General features: G+C 42.8%; 1 protein-coding gene across 7 annotated transcripts in view; it reads left to right on the top strand.

Moving 5' to 3' along the window:
- GALNT13 (polypeptide N-acetylgalactosaminyltransferase 13) overlaps positions 1-23,827 on the top strand; it is a 184,684-nt gene that overhangs the window by 93,461 nt on the left and 67,396 nt on the right. For all 7 annotated transcript variants that reach the window (XR_012717354.1, XR_012717353.1, XM_075284489.1 and 4 more), the window contains exons 3-6: positions 8,993-9,159; positions 10,281-10,488; positions 13,936-14,106; positions 17,638-17,755. Coding sequence is in view for 5 of the 7 variants with exons in the window: in XM_075284489.1 (XP_075140590.1) it covers positions 8,993-9,159; positions 10,281-10,488; positions 13,936-14,106; positions 17,638-17,755 (664 nt within the window). In the remaining 2 variants the exon portion in view is untranslated. The remainder of the gene's footprint in view (positions 1-8,992; positions 9,160-10,280; positions 10,489-13,935; positions 14,107-17,637; positions 17,756-23,827) is intronic.

Below are 23,827 nucleotides of genomic sequence, written 5' to 3'. Positions count from 1 at the left end.
CTGGTCCAGGGCACTGGAAGGGTTAAAATTAGCATCCTTGGTGGTGTACGGCAAAGAAAAGGTTAATGCTCTATACCTGTTGTCTAATAGGGGAGTCATTTTAAGACCAGGACCTCTAAAAGAGGTCACTAGTGGGGTCACAGTACAATTTTTGACGACTACCCGCCTTTTTATCTATGGACATCCATGTCATGGACATACCTGACGCTTACCGTTAATACCCAACATTCACTTTATCTGGAAATGGCCAATAGCAGTCATGAATATAATGCCATCACTACAGTAAGGACTGACACACAAGCAGAGCAGTTGGAGAGGAGGATTACGCAGCCTATACAGAGCGGGTACTGTAATCGCTACCATTACAGAGCCAGATAACTCAGATCTAATAATGGAATAATGTACATTAGTTTTATAGCATTATTGCCAAGCCTGCAATCCGGTGATCAAGAAGCTGCAAATAATTTAGGAAAATATGCTGAGCGTAAAACCAATGGGCCATAGAGATCCATCTTGCAATACATCCATTGACTTCTTGTATATACAAGGACTCTGTCACCAAGGCGCAGTCTAATAAACCCTGTAATGCCGTGATGTATGAAGAAATGAATCAGAAATGTAAAGCCGAGCGCCGAGAGGACGAGATTAATACAATTTTATGTTTCGCCGAGAAAAGCTGCGACTCAACAAAAATATTTCTTCATATATTATGCCGGTGACTTGCTGAAATTGTGAATTAATAGAAAAAAAGATCTATAGGAGAAAGAGATAGTTTACGGCAGCGTTCACCGCATTACTGCGAGTTATATGCTATGGATTGTAAAGCAGGGTAACTACAGGGGGGGCCGTACAGGAGATAGCGGTCTTTATAGTCATTTAGCGCAGTTTCCGCGGGCCGCGGCTATAAATCCTGCTTTGATCAGTGCTAAAGATATAAAAATGACTTATTTTTCAATCACGTTTTTATATCAAACAGAATTTTTGTGGATGTTTTTAATTTTCCATGTTTTTTTTTTGCAATTCCAACTCTGGCCACTAAGCCTAAAATAGTTTGTGCCTTCTTGTCTCCTAGAGATGGACCATGGGCCTTTGGGAGAATTTTCTAGGCATGCTTATGTGACCTGTGCAGAGAGGGGAGTAGATAAGATGTGACATTATCTATTGTGACTGCTGGATTCTGTGCCTTATCTACTTACTAGCCTCTGCCCGTGACTTCGTCTGCGAGTTGTTGGAGTGGATGATCCGCCTATATTCAGCAAATTGCTGCCGTCGATGGTTTGCCTGCTCCGGCGTTTTGGCAGTTCTTAAGCTGTCCTGCTGCTGAACTTGTTTCTTGCACCGTGCCTGTACTTGTCCTGGCATCTCAGCAGCTCGCTGGGATGCCATATAATGCATGTGTTGTTGGTGTCAATGATCCCCTTCAGCTCCGCTTGAGGAGAACTCTGTGACTTCTGGCTACCTTCATAGCTCTCGATGTTGCGACAAATTAGATTCTCTTTTTCCCGGCATGTTTAAAATTGACAAACTGCCAATGTGGATTAAAGGTGTTTGCCCATGTCAGTTTGTCCGCACTGCCTGGGGCAGATCAGATAATATGCAAATGTATGTACATAATCCACTGAGGGTTAGCTGAGTGTTTACACAGAGAGATAGCAGACCTGGGACCTGAGATAAGCTTCTGCAGGAGCAGTGTAATATAGTATGTGAATATAAATTCATAACAGTCATGAAGCCATATCATTTACTGGAGTAAAAAGTAGCCTATGTTTTGATCGAGGTTACAAACTATCTATGTGCCGAATTTCATTCAAATCTGTTTAGCCGTTTTTGCGTAAAACTTACACATTTATTATATTAGTAGGATAGGATACATGATCACTGTGATCATCAGTGAGGTGACTGCTGAAAAGAAATCTCCTACAGAAAACAGGAGGTCTCAGTGTATTATTTGTTTTAGTGGTCAGAGTCACAATTGCAGGATTTTTTTCCCTTTAAGACTTGGTTCATACTATGTAATTTGAAGTCTTCTATCTCAGATTCCTATCCATGGGATCCTATTAATGCTCAATGGATCCCATGGTACAAAGCCAAAGCAGAGCCAATGACCCTGAGTCTCACTCCGCATTCTGTGACGGGATCAGCTGTGGAATTTGTGGCAAGAACAAGTAGGACACTTCTTTATTAGCATATGGAAAAAAAGCTTCCTAGCCTATGGGGTAATGAGTAGTAAAGGCATTCAAGGGATTTTTCGGGTTGGGGGGTATTTTGATTCTGTTAGCCTCAGGCTAAGTCTGACACTTGGACTCTGCACCTATTCCAGGCAACCGCTGCCAATCCCTTTTTGGCTTCCCTTGTACAAGTTCTGGGACCAGAGACCACCTAGCACAGCTGATCTGTGTGGTGTCCTGGTGGCAAACCCATACCTAACCCCTTATAAAAAAGTTGCATACGTAATTTCCTCCAGGGACAGCGCCATCTTGTCAGTGATCTATACGTGGTACTGTAGCACCAGCCATGTTGTTCTAATCTAACACAGTCTGCACGCCCTTGGGCACTGATGGGCAATAAGTGCAGGAGACCGAGTCATACATGACCCCAGTGGGCGCGTGGTTACCAAAACTGAACCAAGAAACCATGTAGCATTTCAAGCTAGTGCTGGTGAGGCAAAAGTATGTACAAATAGCTGTATGGCCCTCAGTGGGGCCCCTTGAGTGTCCACATGGCACACTGTCTGTTTTATAGGTACCATGTGATGTAACTACCGCCTTAACCCTTAGACATGTAGGGTGTCAGAGACGTCACCTGGAAGTTCCTAAAAGCTTCCTGTACTGGCTCTAAAATTAATTAAAAATAAATAAATCCAATTATCAACTGCTGCCCATTCCGGGGCCCACACCGCACATTACTGCAGTCATTTCCTTTTGTATACTATTTTAGCCAAGACTGTTCGCAGAATTTTTTAGAAGCCTCTTTTCTGCTGGGCATAATGCTATGCTAGACAAGAAAGCAGCTTTTAAGCAGCAGGGGTTCTCCTCCACAGCTGAAAGAACAGCGGTGCTACTTCATCTCTGAGATAACCTCAGTTGTCCATATCGCTCCGGAGCCTTAAAAACATCCAAAGTCTTCTTTTTGGTATTGTCTTAGTACCGGGCTGGAAAATAGAGTTATCAGAGGCGGCCACGCGGAGGTAATTGCCAGGCGTCCTTCACTTCCCGCCATCTTCTTGGTGCCTGAATATTTCTGGGGATGGTTTTAGTTATATTTGGCTCCTTTGATTTTTTTTGTTCCTAGGTGAGATGGATGACAGATCATTGCAATGTTTTTGCATAAAACTAACATATATCTTGTAACGGGGGAACATCTTCCAGCTGTCAGTAGTTTCCTGTCTTTAGGCTTCTTGTGCGTATTCAGTTTCCAGTTTCTGTAAAGTAATAAAGCAAATAGAACTGGGAGGAGAAGGAAGGGAGGAAGAGAGGAGGGGGACGCAGCTGCAGGAATAGAAGTTCCAAATGTTAAAGGAGGTATGTCACCAGAACCCAACATCACCTCAATCCTGCAAATAGATAGGTTAGTGGCACCAGACCCCAGCATATCACCCCAGCCTTGCAGATAGATAGGTTAGTGTCACCAGAACCAGCATATCACCCCAGAGCCCTGCAGATAGATAGGTTACTGTCACCAGAACCAGCATATCACCCCAGCCCTGCAGTTAGATAGGTTAGTGTCACCAGAACCAGCATATCACCTCAGCCCTGCAGATAGATAGGTTACTGTCACCAGAATCAGCATATCACCCCAGCCCTGCAGATAGATAGGTTACTGTCACCAGAACCAGCATATCACCCCAGTCCTGCAGATAGATAGGTTACTGTCACCAGAACCAGCATATCACCCCAGCCCTGCAGATAGATAGGTTAGTGTCACCAGAACCAGCATATCACCCCAGCCCTGCAGATAGATAGGTTAGTGTCACCAGAACCAGCATATCACCCCAGCCCTGCAGATAGATAGGTTACTGTCACCAGAACCAGCATATCACCCCAGCCCTGCAGATAGATAGGTTAGTGTCACCAGAACCAGCATATCACCCCATCTCTGCAGATAGATAGGTTACAGTTGTCAGAACCAGCATATCACGCCATCCCCGCAGGTAGATAGGTTAGTATCTGCAGGTCTGGGGTGATATGCTGGTTCTGGTGACAGTAACCTATCTATCTGCAGGACTAGAGTGACACGCTGGGGTCTAGTGATAGATTTCCTTTAATCTTACTTTATGTGGTTGTGATAAATTCTAAAATCCATGTCACGTGTTTGTGAGGCTGTTTATAGAATAACTTGCTTAATCATCCATTACATCCAATGTTTGCTGCTGATCTGGTGACGGCGTGACATATGCCTTATGGGTCCCCATAGCTGTGCCATAAGATTGTTACTAGCCAATTAAAAATTGTTGAAGCTGCAAACACTTTGTAAAGTCACTTTGTTGGGAAATAAAAAAAAAGTCAATAGATTTCCAAAGGACATAAAGCAATGTTGCTGCTATTAATGAGTTTCCTTCGTTTCTTTGTTGTCTTCTCCTTTTATGTTGTCATTCTGATTAACTATTGTTTTGACTTCATTCAATTTGCCATTGTAATACCAGGCTTGAAGAACACTGTCTGTTTGGTAGGGAAGCATTAGCATGACTGTTTCAGTAGCGAAACGCAACGCTTTCCACACATCAATCAGCTTTTTTGCTACATTGTACTGGAAGAATTTTAATTTCATGTCATTTCGTCCTGACAACCCACTGCCAGGCACATCCTTAATATACCACACTCAGGACTATTACTGTGCTCGGGAAGGCTTTTATGTACTTTGGATGGTAAATACCAATCTACTATATGCCATACTGAAACGTATCATTTTGACAAGGAATAGCAGTGGTGTAAACCTTCTCGTACCGCTGACAGCGTGTGCTCCATCATTGTTTAAAAGGGTGTTAATACCTTACATTATGGCTTTATAGCGGTTGTATTCTCCAACAGAAATGAAAACCAGCATGCGCTAAGGCTGTGTAGATACCAGCCCCTCCCCCATGTTGGTTTACAGATGTGTCCTGTCCGTCTTTCTTCTTGGCTGGACATGTCCCATTTCAGTGTGTTATTAGGTGAGCAGTCTTTTATGATACGATGTCACAAATTGATATGCTATCTATCCTTTATATGTGTAGATTACATAGGATTATGGGCTCACTGTGTCACCAAACTGATGACTTTAGGCCACTCCTAAGGAAGGGTTCACACCTGCGCCCGGTCTCCGCTTTCGGGTTTCCATCTTCTGCCAAAAGAAACTGGACAGGAGACGGAAAGCCGGTGGTCAGTTTTCAAAGCCATACACTTGAATGGGTTTGCAAAGTGACTGCCCGTGTGCGTCTTGTGCCTGTCCGTGGGGAAACCGTTTTTTTTAACTGGGCACAAAGTTGGAAATGCAGGACTTGGTACCCGGTTACAAAAAACACGGTTTGTTGCGGAGGGGCAGAAGATGCTCATGAGTGGTCACTTTGCAAACCCATTCAAGTGAATGGGTTTGAAAACTGACTATCAGGTTTCTGACTCCTGTCCAGTTTCTCTCGGAGACTGAAAGCGGAGACCGGGCGCAGGTGTGAACCCACCCTAAGGGTGTTGTTTTACTGGGACTCCTGGTCTTTAACCTTCATCCCACATACAGAGATCCTGATTTTGTGGAGTGGAAGGAGTGCCGAATGGTCGCCAAATGGTTCCTCTCGATTTAGCGACACCTGACAAGACAGGTCATGGACTATAGAACCGAGCACCAAGGGGTCAGGCAAAGTCAGAGTCTGAATACTGTCTGAGATCAGGGCTGGCTGTATGCTCTATGTGTGATGTCAAATAGGTTGTGACTTGATAGACACTGTGTATAAGCTATGGGAGCCACCAGGATGCAACTTCCCTTTTGGCTATGTGGTTATGTAATCTGTTTTAAGGCACTTCAGGAATTTCTGGGTCATAGAGGACCACGATCAGCTCTGCAGTAATTGGAGACTGTATTACTCCTGTGACTGGGGCAAATGTTTTAGCTAAAGGGGAAACTCTGCAAAAACTCTACAAAAAAAGCCAAAAGGGGATGCAAAATGTGCAAAAACTAATACTGAATTCACACCTGCGCTAGGTTTCCGTTGGGCGATTCCATTCCCATTCTGTTTGAAGAATGCGGAGGCAAAAATCCTGCAAGAGCTTTTCTCTCTGCATTTTTTCGGCGGAAACTGGACAGAAACCTGTAGGACCCCATTATAGTCTATGGGTTTCCACAGATAACTATTAGAGATGAGCGAACACTGTTCGGATCAGCCGTTCCGAACAGCACGCTCCCATAGAAATGAATGGAAGCAGCTGGCACGTACACTTTGCCGGCAGCCAGTCGCTTAACCCCCCCCCCCCCCCCCCCCCCGTGTGCCGGCTACGTCCATTCATTTCTATGGGAGTGTGCTGTTCGGAACGGCTGTTCCGAACAGTGTTCGCTCATCTCTAATAACTATTTCTTCAGCGGATTAGGTTTCCTTTTTTCGGGTCTCCAAGCGGGCCTGAAGAACAGAAACCCCAGTTCCGGTGTGAGCCTAGCGTAAATAAAAATAAAAAATAAAAATAAGAAAAGCAAAATTTAAAAAATGAATGTCACGTCCATGCCCACATCACAAGTTATCATCATCCCACAAAACTCTTTGGCATCACCACCATAAAAATTACTGTATCGGAGAGTAAAAAAATTAATAGCTATTTAAAAAAAATAAAAATAAAAACATGAAAAAAAAAAAAAAAAAACCCAGAAACTTTCCCCTCCTTTTTGTTTGGGTGTTCTTGGATGTTAAAAAAAGCAAAAAAAACAAAAAAAATAAAAAATAAAATAAAAATTATATAAAAAAAATAAACTCTTAAGTATCACTGAATAAAAATGCAAAAAATATTTTAATAATAACTGAAATGATTTTTTTTTTTTTTTATCGAAACAAAAATGTGTCTGGTCTTGAACAAAGAAACATAAACCTAAACTATAAAAACCTGCATTAGATGGCTTCAGATGTAATACTTGACTGGCCCACGTAAATGCCCAGTATACCCCCGCCCTATGTGATACAGCCTGGCCGGGGATTGTTGGCTGTATTTGCCGCTTTCCAGTCTTTCTTTCTAATCCTCTGTACATGATGTAGGACGCTTTCAACATATTCGACAGTGATTTTCTTCCAACAAACACCAAACAGCGCTTAGTAGCCAAATAACAATTATACAAAATAGATGCACGAAATATCCCTTTGGGGTAAACGAAATATGTGACAATTTGACTTATTGCCAAAGTAATATCTGCAAAGTTTCCATTCATTGTGTAGCGTGGTAGCGGAGCTCCAAAGCGGCTCCAGTAAATCATTAGCCATCTGTATCGGCAGAACGCGCCACATTGTGCTAACATGCCCTATTTATTGGCAGCGGCGCTGTCACTGTCTCTGTCCCCTAGTTATGCATTACTTTACATCTGTAGAATAAACTCTACAAGCATTATTCATTTAAGGACCATTTTACATCGTGCGTGCCATAGACAGGCGATTACATTGTAGACCGGACTAATGTTGGTCACTGCAGATGGGTAATTACTGGCGGAGGAGATGAAGAATCGTCCTACAATGTTGTCATTGAATCCTGTGTGATTGATGATATCGTACTGAATATCGCGGTCAGGGAGCTGAGAGTATGATAGAGAGATGATCAGCTTTTCAAGACAATGTTGTTGTTGTGATCAGAGTCCAGGATTGATATCGTATAGCTATTTATGGACACCCAAGGGTTGTGTTGTGATTGGGAGACTTCCAAGTGTTTTACTTGTAGTATTTCATTACATTGTATCAAACTGATTTAACGAGGAATTGATGGCTGATAATTTGTATCAATTTGGAATTGGGAAAGGTTTTTCTTCCTCTGGTGTGGCAATTGGTATCCACCTCAGGTCTCGTTCACATCTGCGCCCCGGATCTCTGTTATGCAGGTTTCTGTTTCCTGCCCAAGACTGGACAAAAGATTTTCAAAATCATTCATTTGAATGGGTTTGAAAAGTGTCCAGCCGTGAGCGCCGGTGAGTGTTTTGTGCTCTCCACGGCGAAACAATTTTTTTTAACCGGACACAAAGTTGGACATGCAGGACTTTGTGTCCAGTTAAAAAAAATACGGTTTCACTGCGGACAGCATAAAGCGCTCACCGGCGCTCACGGCTGGACACGGACTGACAGGTTTCCGTCTTCTGTCGGCAGAAGATGGAAACCTGAAAACGTAGATCGAGCGCTTGTGTGAACCCAGCGTCATGGGTGTTTTTTTTTTTTTTCCTTTGGGTCAACTAGGTTGGACTTGTTGGACTTGTATCTTTATACAGCCTTCTTTTACTATATTAGGGTGCATTCACACGGAGTAACGTGCCGTGTGACCTGGCACGTATACGCCGTGTGAGATTTTGAGCGCCGTATACGCTCCCATTGATTTCAATGGGAGTTAGTCTCGTATACGCCGCATTATTTTGCGGCCGTGATTTTTTGGCCGCAAAATAACGCGGCGTATACGATCCAGGCTCCCATTGAAATCAATGGGAGCGTATACGTTGCTCAAAATCTCACACGGCGTATACGTGCCAGGTCACGCGGCACGTTACTCTGTGTGAATGCACCCTTATACTGGACTCACACCTGCATTCGGTTTTCCGTTCTTCGGGTCCACTTGGGGACCCAAAAATCAGAATCCCAATTGGCTTAAAAAGTGGTTACCCATGGAAACCCGCGGACACCATAGACTTTAATGAAGTCCGCCAAGTTCGCACCCGAAAAATGTGGTCTTTCTGCATTTTTCGAGAAGAATGGAGAACAGAAACTCTGAACGGGCAACAAGCGCAGGTATATACCCAACCCTACTATCTGTGTTACATCATTTATTCACAGCTTTTACCTTTGTTTCGGCAGATGCAAGACTAAAGTTTATTCGGATGAACTTCCCAACACCAGCATAGTCATAGTTTTCCACAACGAGGCCTGGAGCACGCTGCTGCGGACCGTCCACAGTGTCATCAATCGGTCGCCGCACCATCTATTATCAGAAATCATTTTGGTTGACGATGCGAGTGAGCGAGGTACAGGCCGTAATCTTATTGCTTTTCTTTAGTCTAATTTATCACTCCATGGTGTGAAAAAACAATCATCAATATTCACGTATCACCATTTTGTCTGGGTTTTGGATCGTGTTTCTTCTTTTGGAAGGCCAGAAGTTACGTGAAGATAAAGATAATTATAGAAGTAATAAATCAAGACCGCCCCCGTGTCTTATAAAGGGTAAAGGAGCACCAGACCTAGAAAGGAATGATAGAAATAAAAAGGAATACTGTTGTGAGCCTGAAGAATTTTTTGCATGGCCCTGACATGAAGGGTTAAACTTCTGCTGATCCGTTACGTCAATGGCGGGAGGTCAACTAGAAGGTTGGGGCTTTGCTAATGGGGCAGGGCTTAAAGGGGCTTTCTAGGATCAATGAAAGACCAACTGTGGGCCAGGGATGGGGTAAATTAAAGAAAGAAATAGTGCTCATTGCTTCTGGTCCTTGTTTTCAGCACTGTGTTCCTCCGTCCCTCCGTTGCTCATGATGGAACTGCAGTCCATGGGTTACCAATGACATCACTGCTGTTAGATCACTGGTACCCAACATGTGACCACTGAGGCTAGTGATTCGTGACTGTGACCACCTGAGTCCTCGCACTTCCTACCCGAGCAGTCTGAGGGCCATAAAGAACTGGGGATATGCTGACCAACCCAGGGACCTGGAATAACTGAGTATCACGTTTTTAATGTAACCCACTGCTTCCACCCACTTTGTTCTTCAATTATTTCTTAAAACCCCCTTAATGGTCTTTTGTTCAACTGCAGACAGAACAGAAGGATGGGTCTGGTGTTGTCTTACAGCCAGGCAGCAGGACTGGGTGGAGGAGGAGGATGGGGACATGACTGAGCTCCAGAGAAAAGTTTTTGAAACACGAGACAAAAATATTATTAAGGAAGAGTAGAGAAAGAAGGGGGAGACACTCTTGACATGGTATCAGTATTTTATGTGTTTAGTGTTCCAACAGATAACACTCACCCGCTAGGACCTAAAAGCAAACCCCAGGTCCCTGAAGGACACGTGTCCACACTTACCTGTTTTGAGACACCAAGCTTAAAACCATGTTTGATTTTAAAATTTTTTTGTATTTTCATCCTTCCAAGAATTTCTTAAGAATCCCTTGGAAAAATACGTCAAACAACTTGAAGTTCCAGTCAAAATTTTGCGGATGGAACAGAGGTCGGGATTGATAAGGGCACGCCTTCGAGGAGCGAATGTTTCGAGGGGTCAAGTGATAACTTTCCTAGATGCTCATTGTGAATGCACAGTGGGGTGGCTGGAGCCCCTGCTCGCCAGAATAAAAGAAGACAGGTGTGTACAATGTTCTTCAAACTTATAGCGTTCTCCTTAAGGTGGTGCTCTAATATGGAGTTACATTTGCTAATAATATCTACAAATGTGTCCACTGACGGCTCAAATTTTTTTTAACCTCCAATTTCTCATGCTATAAATTCAATACGATATGTCAAAGAGCTTACAACATTAGTGATAGTCACTTACCTAAGAACCACTTGGTGGCTGCACATATAACAAATACAGTATATAGCGTATACATCTCCTGACAGAGTATCACAAAACCATCAAAGCTGATAATAAAGATGTATAAACGATAACCTTTGCACTTGAAAGTCCTTGTCACCGATCCTCAGCGCCCTGTTGCACGGTCCCAGCCCTGGTTCGCCACTTCCAGCACCAGACTGGAAGTGGGGAAGCAGTTACCTAAGGAATCCCATAGACTATAATGGAGTCCGTGTGGTCTCTCTGCAAAAAATGTGGAAAAAAAGCGCTACTTGTAGGTCTTTTCTCTCTGCATTTTTCATGCAGAGAGGGGAACGGAATGGCCCGAACGTAGATGTGTACCGGACCTAATACACAATGAGATAATTCTGTAATTTTTGCATAACCACTTCTCTAATATTTGATATCCGTATGCTTCAAGACAGCCGTCAGATTATTGTCTTATTTATCCTTCCTACCATATCGTTGCATTCATCTACTTTATGTAAGCTCCAGATGTTTGTGTAATAGAAAATTTAGAATCCGATTCCCTTGTGTTCCTGTATATGCGGAGCCGCCCGGGGCCTGCCGGTGCCTATGAGCCCAATGCTGAGTGTCAGGATCACGATACCAACAAGCTGTAGTCAGGGCTTTAAATATGGCTCTGCCAATGGCGATATTTCACGTCTCCAAAATATCAAAGATTGCCTCTGAAATGTCCATTAAGAGTCTCTATACTGGTGAAGCAGAATGTGTTGCCCAAGTCGCGGCGTACAATACAGATGTCACAGGAAGCCATATCATTCTCTCCAGTGGAAAACATTTATTACCATGTTTTATGTTAATGACATTGACACATCCCACAGCGCTGTACAATGTGTTCATTCATATCAGTCCTTGCTCTAGCGGAGCTTACCGCCTCATTTCCATAATAGAGATACAATAAAGTCAATTTCTTAGAAAGCCGGCTATCTGAATAGTATATTTATAGACTGTGGAAAACACTGGAGGGAAACTGTGTGGATATAGGAAGAATGCGTCAGCTTCATGTGGGATCCCGGTCAATAAATCAAAGGTTAAGTAATGCTGCGCAGAATACCGGCGGTGTAGTCCGACTAACCATGAGAATGCATCAATAAAAGCTGCTCCATCAGTACATAAGATGGGTCATTTCCAATTTTCACACTCCATATGAGTATAAATACATTATAGATCTAACACTATATATACGCAACACCCTGTATATACAACACACGGTCAAGCAACGTACTACAGATGCAGGATAATGTAACCCATCCCCCAACCCAAAAGCTGAGCTTTATTTTAACCATTACCTATCCTTGCACCTAATGAACGCAGGGATAAATCTGTTTTCTAAATCTAAAGTTTTTGGCCTTAGATGGGCAAGAGTTTTTATTTGAACGAATCAATAGTAAAAGGTCCGATCAGAAACTTTGCATCATATCCTATTGGGGAGAAATACTTTATTTATTAGGCTTATTTTCATCAGTTTCCTAAACTATTCACTGACTCTAAAGTTACTGCTAAATCCTTCTTGAGAGATGAGACAGATTATCAGTTAGGGAGTAAGTATATGGAAATGATGTTACAGTTTCTAGCTACAGCATAGATGATTTTGCAGCTTCTAGTATGTGTTTTATCTCACCCCACAGCTGGAGTCACAGTTAGGGTGTAAGGCCTCGTTCACATCTGCGTCAGTAATCCGTTCGGGGAGTCTGCATGGGGACCCCCCGAACGAACTACTGAATGCATTGGCAAGCAATGTGCAGTAAAAGCACACGGACCCCATACACTATAATGGGTTCTGTGTGTTTTCCGTAGGGTCTCCGCACGAGTCATGCGGACAGGAAAGTAGATCGTGAACTACTTTTCTGTCTGCATGTTTCATGCGGAGACCGTGTGGAAAGCATATGGACCCCATGATAGTCTATAGGATCTGTGTGCTTTCACTGCACACCACTTGCCAGTGCGTTCGGTAGTCCGTTCAGGTGGGACTCCACTGAATGGATTACCAACAGAGATGTGAACCAGGCCTAAGTGTATGGAAATTATGTTACAATTTCTAACTACAGCACAGATAATGCTGCAGCTTCTACTATGTGTTTTATCTCACCCCACAGCTGGATTCACAATTAGGGCGTAATCATATAGAACTGATGTTACAGGTTCTAGCTACAGCATAGATAATTCTGTAGCTTCTAGTATCTGTTTTATCTCACCCCACAGCTGGATTCACAATTAGGGCGCAATCATATAGAACTGATGTTACAGTTTCTAGCTACAGCATAGCTAATTCTGCAGCTTCTAGTATCTGTTTTATCTCACCTCACAGTCAGTTTCACACTAACACTGCTCCTTTCTGCTGTATGTTGCCTTCCATGCTGCTGCAGCTTCTGTTTGTATATGACAAAGACATAGAGAAATGGGATCTCCTGTTTTTTCTATGTGTTGTCTATGGGAGACATTCTAATAGCTGGCGTCTACCCACTAGTCCAGGGAACAGTGAGAATTAATGATAGAACCTGCAGACGGGAAAACTATTGAAAATTACCCTACGCACGTCATATAATGCCAGAAATAGTGTTACACTTCATATATATATATATATATACACTGGATGGTTTTTGCTTAAAAGTCACTTTAAGCTATCTACCTGCTTATGGTAAATATATATCATTATCATTCTTTAAAGGGAACCTGCCAGACTTGTTGGGACCCCCAAACCATCAGCAGCCTGGGGATTAGGCTCTAAAAAACTCCGTATCCTATCGCGGTCATTATCTTTAACAGTCATAGGTGGTGTCCAATAACATGAGTTCAATGAGGGACTACGGCGCATGCGCATGGCACAAAGTAAATGGGAGTCTTATTTTTACACGTGTATTTTGCCAAAATACACGCACGTTTGCTCCGTGTGAACGGTCCCTAAGATTGATGACATTGGAATAACCCTTTAAGGCTGTATTTTTTTTTCTGCACGAAAACAGGCTGAAACTTGCATGTGTGAGTGTACGCTTACTGAGTTAGGCTTGAATTATTGCATTCAGACATGGTTGACAGCTCAGCAGAAATTAATACAAATGATCTGAATAAAAATAATGGATATTATGACTGAAAGCCATGAATAATCCGGAGGTAATTACTATTATTTACCAGCCTCCGAGTCGTCAGCACCCGCCATAATCTGCTTGTGTAGGAAGTTTAGATTTGTTTTGTTCTGTTTCATATTTGTGTCTCCAGGAAAACGGTGGTTTGTCCAATAATCGATGTAATAAGCGATGACACATTTGAGTACATGGCCGGTTCAGACATGACTTACGGTGGATTTAATTGGAAATTGAATTTTCGCTGGTATCCTGTTCCCCAGAGAGAAATGGACAGAAGGAAAGGAGACCGAACATTACCAGTAAGGTAAATGGAATATACTTTGTTAGATGCATGGCCGGCTGGACACATATATTTACACAGCAAAGTCAATAGAAATAAAAAAACAAGGACTAAACAATCCATTAAAGGAAGCAAAACAGCAAAAACAGAGGGACAGAAGCAATGCAATAACGAATATCTACACGCCATGGTGCAAAATAATTCCTCCACTGCAGGCAGAAAATACTCAGAATAACGACATCCCATAGATCTTACATCACCATAATAATATGTCATAAATCATACATAACCATAACACTATACCATAATAACATCCCATAAATCATAGATAACCATAAAAACATGCCATAATAACATCCCATAAGTCACAGATTCCCACAATAACATCCCATAAGTTACAGATTCCCATAATAACATCCCATAACTCAGATAACTATAATAACATTGCATAACTCAAATCACTATAATAACATCCCATTAATCATAGATAACCATAACAATATATCATAATAACAATAACATCCCATAAGGCACAGATCCCCATAATAACATCCCACAACTCATAGATCACCATAACAATATACCATAATAACATAATGTAATTCACATATAACCATAATAACATCCCATAACTCATAAATCACTATAACATACCATATATCATAGATAACCATAACAATATACCATAATAACATCCCATAATTCACAAATAACCATAATAACATCCCATAATTCACAAATAACCATAATACCATCCCATAATTCAGATAACCATGAAAACATCCCATAACTCATAGATCATTGTATTAACTTCCTGAAAATCAAAGATCACAATAACATGCCATAAATCATAGATCACCCTAGTAACATCCCATAAATCATATATCACACTAGTAACATCCCATAACTCATATATCACCCTAGTAACATCCCATAACTCATATATCACCCTAGTAACATCCCATAACTCATATATCACCCTAGTAACATCCCATAAATCATATATCACCCTAGTAACATCCCATAAATCATATATCACCCTAGTAACATCCCATAACTCATATATCACCCTAGTAACATCCCATAAATCATATATCACCCTAGTAACATCCCATAACTCATAGATCCCCCCTAGTAACATCCCATAACTCATATATCACCCTAGTAACATCCCATAAATCATATATCACCCTAGTAACATCCCATAACTCATATATCACCCTAGTAACATCCCATAACTCATAGATCCCCCTAGTAACATCCCATAACTCATATATCACCCTAGTAACATCCCATAACTCATATATCACCCTAGTAACATCCCATAAATCATATATCACCCTAGTAACATCCCATAACTCGTATATCACCCTAGTAACATCCCATAAATCATATATCACCCTAGTAACATCCCATAACTCATATATCACCCTAGTAACATCCCATAACTCATATATCACCCTAGTAACATCCCATAAATCATATATCACCCTAGTAACATCCCATAACTCATATATCACCCTAGTAACATCCCATAACTCATAGATCACCCTAGTAACATCCCATAAATCATAGATCACCATAGAAACGTCCCATAACTCATATATCACCCTAGTAACATCCCATAACTCATAGATCACCATAGAAATGTCCCAGGGCCACACGGTGGCTCAGTGGTTAGCACTACAGCCTTGCAGCGCTGGAGTCCTGGTGTTCAAATCCCGCCAAGGGCAGAAAACCATCTGTAAGGAGTTTGTATGTTCTCCCCGTGTTTGCATGGATTTCCATCCCATATTCCAAAGACATACTGATAGGGGAAAATGTACATTGTGAGCTCTATGTGGGGCTCACCATCTACATTATAGAAAAAAAAAAAAAAAAAGAAACGTCCCATAAATCATATATCACCCTAGTAACTGACATCCCATAACTCATATATCACCCTAGTAACATCCCATAAATCATATATCACCCTAGTAACTGACATCCCATAACTCATAGATCACCCTAGTAACATCCCATAACTCATAGCTCAGAGTGCTGATGGGTTGCTATGGCCGCCATGTTTGTAGGCGGGGTCCTATTAGCTGCCTATCAGTATTAGGCTGACAGGTGTAATACACAGATTGGGGAAAAACATTCTCAAAAAATTCTATAAAAATAAAATAAAATAAATAAAGTCAAACATTTCTTTGTTTCCTTTATCGTTTCTATTATTTTTTGAATAAAGGAATTGAAGAAACTACAGAAAGTAAAAAAAACAGACGGAACGGTGACCAAAAAGCAAAAACAAAAACATTGCACCATAAAACTTTAGCAAATTCATAATCGTAACCATTAGAAATAAGCGAACAGTAAAATGTTCGAGGTTCGATATTCGTTTCGAGTAGCCCCGCAATATTCGACTACTTGAATTGAATATCGAACCCTATTATAGTCTATGGGGGGAAAATGCTGGTTTCAGGGGTAGGCAACATTCAGTCAAATTATACTTACCAAGTCCATGAGTGAGGGTCAGGCTGGATCCTCCGAGCAGTCTTCTCCTTGCAGCGTCCCCGCGGCGTCTTCCGGCTCTGAATTCACTCTGCCAGGCATCGGGCCTGGGCAGAGCCGACTGCGCATGCCCGCACTACAAGCGCCCGATGCCTGGCAGAGTGAATGAAGAGCCGGAAGACGCTGCACGGAGAAGACTTCTAAAGGTAGGAGAAGAACCAGCGTTGATTGGCCGACTGTATAGCATTCAGCCAATCAATGCTGGTTCTGCATTGAACTTTTACATTCGAATAGCGAGTGGTACTCGATCGCGTACGAGTATTTCGAATACCGTAGTATTCGAGCGAATACCTACTTGATCATCTCTAATAACCATCAGATCCAAGCAAACAGACGTCAACGCTGCAACACAAAAGCAGCCCTGTGCGACCACTCAGCGATCCCCAGACATCAGGGCTGTGGATTGTTATGGACTGCTCTTCTAGTCTGTCGGCCGCAGCTTTCGGCTTCTCTATTTTTATTTGTTGTAAATTGCAAGTTTTTGAAAACGCCGAATTTTTTGCAACGAGGCAGAATAGAAAAATGACAGGTATTCTTTATAGGCACAGACATAGAAAAGTGAATAATACCGTGTTTGGGGTGATAGATTTGTATCAAATGTAACAGAAAATAAAATAAAAAAGATTCTTCCATTGTCGGAGAATTTTTGAAAGAAAGCAGAGGTGATTATTCTTCTCCTCCGGAACACAAGACGTCACGTTTCGGTTTTGCTAAAGTGCCGGCCATTTATCTCGGCCTGTCAATAGAGGGGCAGCTGAACGCGCTTCATATTTCACTGAATCCAAGACGTTCTTCATCTGCGTTGCTTTGTTTATGAAGCTACAATGCCAGAAAAATGGGAGTTTATAGATCCGGCGGCCGAGGAGGCAGATGTGCTGCACACGAGCGCCCTCTGCTGTGATACAAGGAAATGTCGCAACCGTTATGATGTTTTTGTATCAATTATTATTATTTGGATGGATACAAAGTAACCAAATTTACATTTTGTTCTATTTTCTCCAGGACACCTACGATGGCCGGGGGACTGTTCTCCATTGACAAGAACTACTTTGAAGAATTAGGGACCTACGACTCAGGAATGGACATATGGGGAGGAGAAAATCTGGAGATGTCTTTTAGGGTAAGTGCTAGAGATGAGCGAACAGCGTTCAATCGAATAGGTATTTGATCAAATATCAGGCTGTTCAAGGTATTCGATTCCAATCGAATACCACGCGGTAAACACAGTAAAAATTTGTGTCCCCTCCCACCTTCCCTGGAGCTTTTTTTGCACCAATAACTGTGCAGGGAGGAGGGACAGGAACTACAACAATGTAGGCATTGAAAAAAAATTGGAAAAAGCCATTGGCTGCCGAAATCAGGTGACCTCTGATTCATGAGAATAGTGGCGGCCATGTTGTCTCATTTTAGTTTTGGAGAGATAGGAAGAGCTTGGTATCAGGGTGAGAAACAGATTTTAGTCTTGTCTAGGCAGGAAAACATTCTTATAAAACCGCTCTTTACAGAGCTACAACACTGTACACATATAGAGAACCTGCCAATCATGCAGCAGGGGATGTGGGCGAGGACGTGGACATGGATAACCAGCTGGGCATCCAGTCCACTGTCCAGGTACTGGAGAGGGGCTGCCAGCAGTGCCCCTCATCAGTATCAGAAGGGGGTGAGGACGTGGACGTGAAAATCCGGCTGCATATCCAGTCCACAATCCAGGTCCTGGAGAGGAGCTGCCAGCACCCACTTCACTCCTCCTCTTCCTCTTCCAACCCCAGCCCCTTCACCCTAATGTAATACTTAAAAAACCTCACTGATGTTACCTCATTAATTTTTTTGTGCCTCCCCCCAAGGGCCTGCAATGCAATTTTTTTAGGGCTCCCCCCCCCCCAAGGGCCTGCAATGCAATTTTTTAGGGCAACCCCAGAGGGCCTGCTAATCAGTTTTTTAGGGCTCCACCACAAGGGCCTGCAATGCAATTTTTTAGGGCTCCCCCCAAGGGCCTGCAAATCAATGCAATGTTTTAGGGGTCACCCAAAGAGCCTAACACTCTTTTGCTACAAGGCTCAATTCACCGTAAGGGCCTACCATTCTGCTGGTGCAAGGCTCAACTCACCCAAAGGGCCAAAAACTAAATCTCTGCTGCTTAAAGACTCAACTCAATTAAAGGTGCAACGTTTAGATGGCTTCTTTCCAAACCGAGGGTGATTCCTTTCAGTAAGATGTGATGGCTGTTTCCAGCCCTGATTATCCTGGTTGATCTTGATCAGTAATGAGGCCAGCTCAGCATGAGGATCTTCTACGTTAGGCTGTCCATGCCCACTAATGTGCATGAAGACTCGATCATGTTCTTATTTTTCTCCAATTCAATCTCTGAATGAACTGCTCTGAGAGATGGCCTAGGCACTGCTGCAATGGCAATCACTGGGGTCTCCTGTTCTGGTTCCAAAGAATCTTGTGTCTTACTTGAAGAAGAGACAATCTTAGTCTGACTGCTGGTTGCTTGTGCTGCAGCATTTGGAGTTGGGTCTGTCAGCCTTGTGATGAACGCCACACACACACACACACACACACACACACACACACACACACACACACACACACACACACACACACACACACACTGACAGTTCTGGGTGGGGGCTGTTGGATTTCCCATTGCCTATTCCATCTGTGAATTTGTGACTACACTGTTTCTTTTGTGCGTCATAAAGAAGTTAGGCCTGATTCACATCTGCATATGGGTTTCTGTTCGGGGAGTCCGCTTAGGGAAATCGGAAATCGGTTACCTGGGAAACTTGCAGACCCCCATGGACTATAATGTGGTTTCCGCTCGGTTTCCTGCAAGCAGCACTTTTCTCTCTGCATGTTTCATGCGGAAACTACACAGACCCCATTATAGTCCATGGGGTCCATGGGTTTCCCAGGTAACCACTTTTTTATGCTTATAGGTTTCTTTTCGGAGGTCCCCAAGCAGACTCCCCAAACAGAAACCCAAATGCAGATATGAAAAGAACTAGCATGTTCTATGTTGACTTGGACCTCTAATATGTATATGGATAGGGTGGAATGTCCTGGGTGCTGTAGCCGGTTTGGACCCACTGGGTTGCAATAGATTTGGTTTTCGGGCTAAACTTGGGATTAAAATCTAAGGGATTCTAAGGTATTCACCCTTTGACCCCTTTTTAGGGCCAAGGTCATTGCCACAGGAATAGTGTCCAGTAGAAACAGCTGATGCAACACTAGTTAGTGACACCAGGACCTTGTATAGTAGTCGTAGTCGTAGTCAGGCAGGGAGAGGTCAGGGCTGCCTGTCTACGAGTTGAAGAACTTGGCCAGCCGTGGGCTCTTCCCACCTGACTACGACTACTATACAGTGTCCTGGTGTCACTAACTAATGTTACATCAGCTGCATCAGGACAGACATGCACAACAGAAGAAACCCTTTACCCAGGGCAGGAACCAGGAGATTCGACCCCAGAGTGGAAGATAAAGGTTCCTTTACTAGACTAGGGTCATAGGGTGTTGATTTAGGCTGAAAAGTATTGCCACACTGGCCCTCTAAGGATTGAAGGGAAAGCAGGGGCGTGACTTGAGGGGATGCAGTGGGTGCAGTCTCCCTGGGGTCCAAGAGCTTTAGGGGGCCCATAAGCACTGGCATCAGTATTGAGACTGCAGCTTCCATCTGGCCCATAAACCAAGGAGACTCACAGATTACCCGAACCACACTAAGGTGGATTAAACTCCTTATCACCCGTAACCATCACTATCAAGAATTCGCTATAGGGATGAGGTAGAGGGTACGGGACAAAAGATTGCACAAGACTTTAGTTACGACACTGCTTGGACTCCATGTTCTGGAGAACCCGTCATGTACATAGTTCTTTGTTTTCAATGGATACTGTTCAGTGCTTCATTTGTCCTGAGGAGGCGCTGTAGCAGAACAGAGCATTTAATGCCAGTTGCCTTACGGTGCTGGGGTTGGAGCAGAAGGATCACTTATGATCAGCTTAATATCATCTGACCCTTCTAATAGAAAGTGTATGTGCCCAGAGCAGCGCTCCGCCATGTTTCATCTCAGCCACTTCTAACATTGCTATATTACAAACACATTCCGTGTGATTTCATGTGAAGTCTTAATTAATCTTAATATACAAGAAAACATTTACCAGCCGCTCAGCTGAAGAAATTGCCGTTTCCCATTCATCAAGTAACACCTCATAAATATTCAAGGAGAAGGTGTGAGGTTAATTGGAGATTTGTGGCGATAATGTAAAGACTTGTATTCTAATCTTGTCTGATAGAATGTCTGCATTATACACAATTACAAAGTCTTCCTAAATATCAGAGTGAAAAGATTGCAGAGCCTTACATGACAACCATGAAAGCGCAAGTAACCCGGACTTACTACCATGAGAATGTCCATATGACCACAATACATTCTAATACTAGAATTCAGGAAGGAGTGTAGAATCCCAATCCAAACCCTTTGTCAGGAACCCAAGTGGGCTCCAAGAACCGAAACCCGAGCGCAGGCGTGAACCAAGCGTAAGGTCACATGTCTGACAACAGAATGGGGCTAAACTGTGGTCTTTTCCCATGGGCAACCAGAAGAATTGTAAAAGTTCTATATGTAGCAGAATTACCTTAAAGTATCAAAGTATAATTGTTACATTTTCAAACTTTTGATACAATGTAGTGACGCGTCAAACGTTCCCATTAGTGGGGGATTCAAGTGCTCAGTTGGGCTCTGCGCCCCTTCGGCAGTCATTGGCTCTCCTTGGTTAGATGATATACAGATAATCCAGAGTTGATCTTTTAGGGGCGCAGTGTATGTCCCAGAACCCCACTGATCAGAATGTCTGACACTTTCTAAACTATCGAATATACATAGTTACTGGTGAATACAGTCCTATGAAAAAGTTAGTGCGCCCCTATTAATCTTAATCATTTTTAGTTCTAAATATTTTGGTGTTTGCAACAGCCATTTCAGTTTGATATATCTAATAACTGATGGACACAGTAATATTTCAGGATTGAAATGAGGTTTATTGTACTAACAGAAAATGCGTAATATGCATTAAACCAAAATTTGACCGGTGCAAAAATATGGGCACCTCAACAGAAAAGTGACATTAATATTTAGTACATCCTCCTTTTGCAAAGATAACAGCCTCTAGTCGCTTCCTGTAGCTTTTAATCAGTTCCTGGATCCTGGATGAAGGGATTTTGGACCATTTCTTTCTACAAAACAATTCAAGTTCAGTTAAGTTTGATGGTCGCCGAACATGGACAGCCCGCTCTCAAATGATCTGAAAACAAAGATTGTTCAACATAGTTGTTCAGGGGAAAGATACAAAACGTTGTCTCAGAGATTTAACCTGTCAGTTTCCACTGTGAGGAACATAGTAAGGAGATGGAAGACCACAGGGACAGTTCTTGTTAAGCCCAGAAGTGGCAGGCCAAGAAAAATATCAGAAAGGCAGAGAAGAAGAATGGTGAGAACAGTCAAGGACAATCCACAGACCACCTCCAAAGAGCTGCAGCATCATCTTGCTGCAGATGGTGTCACTGTGCATCGGTCAACTATACAGCGCACTTTGCACAAATAGAAGCTGTATGGGAGAGTGATGAGAAAGAAGCCGTTTCTGCACGTACGCCACAAATAGAGTTGCCTGAGGTATGAAAAAGCACATTTGGACAAGGCAGCTTCATTTTGGAAAGAAAAATTGAGTTGTTTGGTTATAAAAAAAGGCGCTATGCATGGCGTCCAAAAAGAAACAGCATTCCAAGAAAAACACATGCTACCCACTGTAAAATTTGGTGGAGGTTCCATCATGCTTTGGGGCTGTGTGGCCAATGCCGGCATCGGGAATCTTGTTAAAGTTGAGGGTCGCATGGATTCCACTCAGTATCAGCAGATTCTTGAGAATAATGTTCAAGAATCAGTGATGAAGTTGAAGTTACGCCGGGGATGGATATTTCAGCAAGACAATGATCCAAAACACCGCTCCAAATCCTCAGGCATTCATGCAGAGGAACAATTACAATGTTCTGGAATGGCCATCCCAGTCCTCAGACCTGAATATCATTGAACATCTGTGGGATGATTTGAAGCGGGCTGTCCATGCTCGGCGACCATCTAACTTAACTGAACTTGAATTGTTTGTCCAAAATACCTTTATCCAGGATCCAGGAACTGATTAAAAGCTACAGGAAGCGACTAGAGGCTGTTATCTTTGCAAAAGGAGGATCTACTAAATATTAATGTCACTTTTCTGTTGAGGTGCCCATACTTTTGCACCGGTCAAATTTTGGTTTAATGCATATTGCGCATTTTCTGTTAGTACAATAAACCTCATTTCAATCCTGAAATATTACTGTGTCCATCAGTTATTAGATATATCAAACTGAAATGGCTGTTGCAAATACCAAAATATTTAGAACTAAAAATGATTAAGATTAATAGGGGTGCCCAAACTTTTTCATAGGACTGTATATAGTGAGGACATTGGAATCCTGAATAAGGACATTGGAAATGTTTCCTGATATGACATTATGGTACTCAGCTGAATTATATTTTACTGGCTTGGTTAGGACATGTCTTTTTAATGTTAAGTTTCTTTCTAGGAGCCAAGTATAGCAGACAGAGCTGGTTCAGGGTGTACAGTATGTGGGTCCTTGGCCCATAGAGCCCTTTAAATCCATCGCCTGTCCTACCCATGGCTGTTTTAATACATTGGTGGGCCCTGTGCAAAGACTTCATAAGGGGCCCCCCCCCAACACCACCACCCAGAAATATCTGAGTTGCACAAATTATAATGCTCCCTCAATGGCACCCACATAGTATAATGCCACTTAGTGGCTCTCACACAGTATAATGGCTCCCTAGTGGCCCCATACAATATGTCTCTCATAATGTCCCCCTTCAGGTTGGCCACAACATATTTATGTCCCCCTCCAGGTTGTCCCCAACAGATTCATGTCCCCCACCCCCCTGGTTGCCCACACCATGTCCCCCCTCCTCCCAAGTTACCACCACAGTATCATGTCCTCACCTCAGGTTGCCCCCACAGTATTTAGTCCTCTCATCCCCCAGGTTGTCTGCATAGTGTCCTCCCCCCCGGTATCATGTCCTCACCCAGATTGCCCCCACAGTATCATGTCAACTCCCTTCCCCCATGTAGCCTCCACTGTCTCG

This window comes from Leptodactylus fuscus, chromosome 8 (genome assembly GCF_031893055.1).
Source record: "Leptodactylus fuscus isolate aLepFus1 chromosome 8, aLepFus1.hap2, whole genome shotgun sequence".
In the NCBI taxonomy this organism is placed as follows: Eukaryota; Metazoa; Chordata; class Amphibia; order Anura; family Leptodactylidae; genus Leptodactylus; species Leptodactylus fuscus.
This window is presented reverse-complemented; position numbering and strand designations above follow the sequence as displayed.